General features: G+C 43.7%; 1 protein-coding gene across 1 annotated transcript in view; it reads right to left on the bottom strand.

Annotated features, from left to right (window-relative positions):
* Positions 1-1,348: 1,348 nt before the first annotated feature.
* ipo11 (importin 11) overlaps positions 1,349-6,201 on the bottom strand; it is a 248,086-nt gene continuing 243,233 nt past the window's right edge. Inside the window, exon 29 of the mRNA XM_029716410.1 lies at positions 1,349-3,396. Coding sequence (XP_029572270.1) covers positions 3,232-3,396 — 165 coding nt within the window. The 3' untranslated portion in view covers positions 1,349-3,231. The remainder of the gene's footprint in view (positions 3,397-6,201) is intronic.

Below are 6,201 nucleotides of genomic sequence, written 5' to 3'. Positions count from 1 at the left end.
GTGTGGAAAGCTTAGAGACATACCCAGAAAGACTACAACTGTAATCGCTGCTAAAGGTGTCTACAAAGTATGGACTCAAATAACATGTTTTCACTTCATCATTATGGTGTTTTGTGTGTAGATGGGTAAAAACAACAATTGAATCCATTTTGAATTCCGGCTGTAACACAATGTTAAATATGAATACTTTCTGAAGGCACTGTAGTTACTCAAATACACCATGAAGCTGATATCTGTTAAAATGACATGCAGCATTGTTCCTGAGATAAATATCCAGCTCCAGTTCATAAAATGGCAAGTGTTACATACATTGGCGACTCAATAGGGATATGGTAAATAGGAAACACTGTCACAGACTACTGCAGCAGCTACACTATAATAATGAGTGTGTGATAAACCAGCGGTGCTTATGGAGATGAATGCAGGACCACCTCACCATTCAGCAGCAGGCAAGCTGTGTGAAGTGAATGCCAGTAAACCTCCATACATTGATTAAAAGCGTAGCAGGCGGAGGCTGATCCTATTACAGTACAGCTGTAGATGGGAGAGGGATAGGCACCCACAGCCATTCAGCTAATTCCCACAGTAGGCCTGATCCAGTTCTAAGGAAGTTAAGATTTACAGTTAATCCTCCCCATTCATGGTTTCCCAAGATCATTAACCACATACACTGTTCAGTACCTGCAGCCATCTTATCTGGGGCCTACTGGTGCATCTATAATGAGAAATACTGGGAGAGCTGTTTAGCCCATATGCTGCTATGAAACAATTGGCACTGTCTGGGGTGACTATGTGGTATTAGGACTAGTAATACGGGAGGTAAATGCATAGCGGTGCCATTAAATTACCACGAAGCACAGGGAAGTATGTTCATTTCAAGGAAAAACTATTAAACTAAAGTGTGAGAGCAACAGGTAAATTCATAGTTGACTTAAAATGTCCTCCGCTCCATCTCACTCAGTTCGGGGCAAGTTTTTCAAGTTACACCAGTTGAGGACGGTCTCAGTCATTTCTGCATGGATGCCTCTCCTCCAAATGTGTCTGGGCCACCGTCTTTTCCCCTGGGACTTCTATTTCAGGGACTGGCGAGTGATGTTGGTGGACCGTTTTCCGAATGGTGTGTCTAATCCAACTGCATATCTCCGATGGGAAAGACTGGGATATCAGGTGCTTCAACGTCAGAGGGCCTTAAGGTTTGGGTAGTGGCCGAAGAGAACTCTGAACATACATTACATGATCTGAAGGAAAACACTAATTTCAAAAAGACTTAACAGGCCTGCGGGGGTTTCTGTGGTAAAACATTAAAAAGAGGAGCATAAAGGTTAATCGAAAAATAAGTACGTAAACATTTCAGCCATGTACTGCATTTTATTGAAGCTGTTGAAAAAAAGAACAAGGTCTTTCTATTAGAATTTGTTGACTGAAAACAAGCTAAAGACATATTTTCTACTGCTGTTGTGTTGTTCAATGTCACCATTGCTCCCATCATTCTAAAACCAGTACAGGAATCAGCTAATATATATATATATTAAAAAAAGCAATATTGGTTAAGAATGAGAAAGGATATTTGAGTTAAGGTAAGGCTGAAAGCATAAGGCCTTTGTTTTGCTTGACTGCTACTGAACTCAATCACAGTGTCTATGGAACTAGGGGAAGAGAATTGGATAACACTTTATTTTCCAGTCCAGTTTCCACTGTATTTACTAGGATTATTATGTGGTAACAATGGCTACTTTCTGGTACTTATTTCAAATAATTCAACACAATTTGCATCTGGCTGGTACCAAGTGGTAGTGTTGCTTGTTTGAATGAATATCAAAGAAAAGTAATTCCTAGCTTATTGTATAATTACAATGTTTATGTCAAAACCTGGACATTTCTGTAGCATTAAATGAAGTGCAACCGATTCTCTAGTCCACTGTCATCAATGGGAAAAACTGTTTCTGTCCAAAACATCACTCAAATCATGCTTCAGTTATGTATGTCCTCAATATGATTATATGGCATTTCATACACAACAGGGAGTAGGATCAAGTTGCCCCAAGATGCTGATCAGAGGTCAGTTTTGCTTTTCCACCCCTAATGGGTAGGTAGGATTAGAGTGGGGTTAGCTGATCCTAGATTTGTGCCTAAGAATAACTTCCATCCTGCTTCAATGTCCCGAGTTCTTCTACCGTCATGCCACAACCATGACATTTCAGAAAGAAAATAAAACAAACGGAGGAAAAAAGTGTGCTTTGACACACCTTGTGACACACCGTAAAATAGCAGCAGCATTCATATAGAAATGTGGTTCAACACTTTTACAAATCACTTGTTAAAAATCGCTTTAATCTCGCAGTCGATTAATGGAATTCATAGTCCGATGATATGAAAATATACACGCCCCAAAAACAGTGTCTGCATCTCTCAATAGTCCTGTGAACTTGATGATCTCAGGGTGTGAGAAACAATACAGAACAAAGAACCATGAAGAGAAATAAACTAACTAAACTAAAAAGTTAAATATCTTCATGCAGAGTCATCCATACTTTACATAGATACATACATACAAAGTACACTTTTGCTCGCTATTTGCCTTTAAGAATAGATCTGTAAACACTGTTTGGGTCTTTCGGTCAGTGAAGCTATATTCCCATCACGCCACACACGCTTTCCCAATAAAAAAAAATAAAAAAAAGTCCAAGGCCAAGTCCTGCCTCTTCAGAAGGTTGTCTTTGCGTCGTATTGTTATATTCCCTCAACCCCCCGTCTCTTAACATCCCTCTTAAGTATTTACCCCATGTTAAAACTAGAGAAGCAGAATAACTGTTAGAATGGAAGCTCTATTCAAGTTTGTGTGTGTGTTTTAAAAAAAAAAAGTGGTTTGTGGGTAAAGGAAGGTTCTAGGTAGGCTGTAGATAGGGTATGGTTTGGTAGAGAAGAGGGGGGTTGTGGGTAAAGGACAAGTGAATTATGGGTTATGATAGTAAAAGTAGACATGGGTAGTAGAGGTACATGTTGCAGTCCTTTCTCTCTTCTGTGCCCAATAGGGGGTCGAGGATAGGAAAGGTAGGCTACGGATAAGGTACAGCGGAGATGGTTAGTAGGGGGCAGAGGTTGAGGTTTTTTCTCTCCTGTGCTCAAAGGCCTATCAGGAGAGATGGATAGTATAGGTCTGGAGATGGATACATTGAGGGTACAGGAGGGAAAGGGTAGAGATAGGTAGATGCTCTCCTCTCTCCATCTCTCTCAGAGGCCCTGTAGGAACTCCTGGAGCTGCCTGACGATCTCTGTGTCCACCGTCTCCATCAGAGCCCCGAAGCCCTGGTCCCCCATCAGAGCCTGCTGGGCCTTCAGCTTCTCATACACATACTGCTGTAAGGAGACACTGTGCACCGGATCCTCCAGGGCCAACTATAGGAACACACAGAGAGAGAGAGGCAGTTAGCAGGACGCCTAAGACAGATTCTCATAGATCTACTGCTGTAAGGTCATACATCTAGCTGGACACTCCTCTAGCTGTAGGAGGTATAGAGAAATGTAGGAAGTCAGCAAGACACGTAACACAAATAGAGAATGCAGCAACACGTACTGTGCACTGTGTGATCGAAGACTAGCTACAAGAGACCGAACAGGGAGTGAGTGTGTGTTTGTGTCCTAACCTGGTTGCAGATGAGAAATAGTTGTGGGAGTGTGCTTCATCAGATAATCACACTAATTAGTCTACAGGGGAAACTGAGCCAGAGAGAAATGCCACTGTGAGCTTCTTCTGAGAGGCAGGTAATGACATTCTTGACTCCTAAGCCAATCAGTGAAGTTATACTCTGTATGGTAATTCCCTGTCATTACTGTGTAATCAAACCACCAGGGTTGAGCATGGACTTAATGGAGAGAATGTCATCAACGTTACAATCCTAATCAGAGTGCCCTAATGTGACACGTGTGTTAGGGTTCACACTCAATGATTTCCCAGAAGGGACAGTGAAAAGCAATGCTGAGGTAAATCACGATCTATATATCACGCATGTAGTGAAGTGAAATTATGAGCAAGGGACCTGTAATTAAAAATATGTTTCTGGTGTGTGTGTTGTGGTTGAGTGAAACTGTAGCCAATTACGGAAGCTTACACATGCAGGTGCATATTGAGTGTGGTTCCACACTGCGCAGGAATAGAAAAGCACTAAACACAGATGTGTGTTTGCTCAGCATACTAGGCACAACAGAGAGAACATATGATGAAGAGAAAAAAGGAGAGGGACAGAGAGAGTGCCAGCTAAAGAGCAAGGGGCGGAGAGAGAGAAAGCCGTGGGGCTTGAGAGTAATGTAAAAAAAAAAAGGCCACAGATTAGGGGATTGGGATTTGGGGGAACTATACGACCCCCTGCTGTGTCCACCGGCTGAGGTATAAAACCTGACACGGCGCTAAAATAATCAAACAAACACAGGGGTATTGCGATCCTCTGGAGAGAGAGGAACAGGAGAAACGGACTACTGTAACTGTTTAACACTGGGTTTCTAAGAACATATGAGAGCAGAGAGAGTAAGGCCGGGACGATACCAGTATCGCGATACTCGTTAGTATCATGGTAAGGAAACAAAACAGATTTAGCTTCTTTAGGAAAACAGCCCTAATGTTGGAAACAAACATCATTATGTTGTCATCCAGAGTCACATGTATTTATTTTCCAGGCTTAAGCACACAATATTTTAAACACACAATATTTTAAAAGGACCAAAGAGTTTTGTCTGCTTTGTGTTTGAATTTTTACCATGGAAGAAATATTGAGCTACTGGTATCGAGAGAGAGTTAAAAGCACTCTCATACAGCATACATTGAATGTGTCTGCGGCTGCCTTTACCAAAACAAACAAAGCGGAAGCGCCCTGTCAGTTCTTCCTGTGAACTGCATTGTTACAGGCAGTAGCAGCAGCATACAAGACTTTTGGCGCTCCGGTACCACTTGCTGTGCAGTAGCAGAGAACAGTCTATAACTAGGGTGGCTGGAGTCTGACAATTTCTTTGACACTGCCTGGTATAGAGGTCCTGGATGGCAGGAAGCTTAGCCCCAGTGCTGTACTGGGCCGTACGTACTACCCACTGTAGTGTCTTGCGGTTGGAGGCCGAGCAGTTCCCACACCAGGCAGTGATGCAACCAGTCAGAATGCTCTTGATGGTGTAGCTGTAGAACTTTTTGAGGATCTGAAGACCCATGCCAAATCTTTTCAGTCTCCTGAGGGGGAATAGGCTTTATCATGCCCTCTTCACAACTGTCTTGGTCTGTTTGGATCATGATAGTTTGTTGATGTGGACACCAATAAACTTGAAGCTCTCAACCTGCACCACTACAGCCCCGTCGATGAGAGTGGGGGCGTGCTCAGTCCTCCTTTTCCTGTAGTCCACAATCATCTCCTTTGTCTTGATCACGTTGAGGGAGAGGTTGTTATCCTGGCACCACACGGCCAGGTCTCTGACCTCCACCCTATAGGCTGTCTCATCGATATCGGTGATCAGGCCTACCACTGTTGTGTCGCCGGCAAACTTAATGATGGTGTTGGAGTCGTCCCTGACCATGCAGTCATGGCTGAACAGGGAGTACAGAAGGGGACTGAGCACACAGCCCTGAGGGGCTCCCGTGTTGAGGATCAGCGTGGCAGATGTGTTGTTACCAACTCTTACCACCTTGGGGCGGCCCGTCAGGAAGTCCAGGATCCAGTTGCAGAGGGAGGTGTTTAGTCCCAGGGTCCTTAGCTTGGTGATGAGCTTTGAGGGCACTATGGTGTTGAACGCTGAGCTGTAGTAAATTAATAGCATTCTCACATAAGTGTTCCTTTTGTCCAGGTGGGAAAGGGCAGTGTGGAGTGCAATAGAGATGGCATCATCTGTGGATCTGTTGGGGCGGTATGCAAATTGGAGTGGGTCTAGGGTTTCTGGGATAATGGTGTTGATGTGAGCCATGACCAGCCTTTCAAAGCACTTCATGGCTACAAACGTGAGTGCTTACGGGCCAGTAGTCATTTAGGCAGGTTACCTTAGTGTTCTTGGGCACAGGGACTATGGCGGTCTGCTTGAAACATGTTGGTATTACAGACTCAGTCAGGGACAGCTTGCCAGTTGGTCAGCGCATGCTCTGACTACACACCCTGGTAATTAGTCTGGCTCCGCAGCCTTGTGAATGTTGACCTGTTTAAAAGTCTTACTCACATTGGCCACGGAGAGCGT

Source organism: Salmo trutta, chromosome 27 (genome assembly GCF_901001165.1).
Source record: "Salmo trutta chromosome 27, fSalTru1.1, whole genome shotgun sequence".
NCBI classification, from domain to species: domain Eukaryota; kingdom Metazoa; phylum Chordata; class Actinopteri; order Salmoniformes; family Salmonidae; genus Salmo; species Salmo trutta.
Note: the sequence above shows the minus strand (reverse complement) of the source record. Positions and strands in the feature narration are given on the sequence as shown.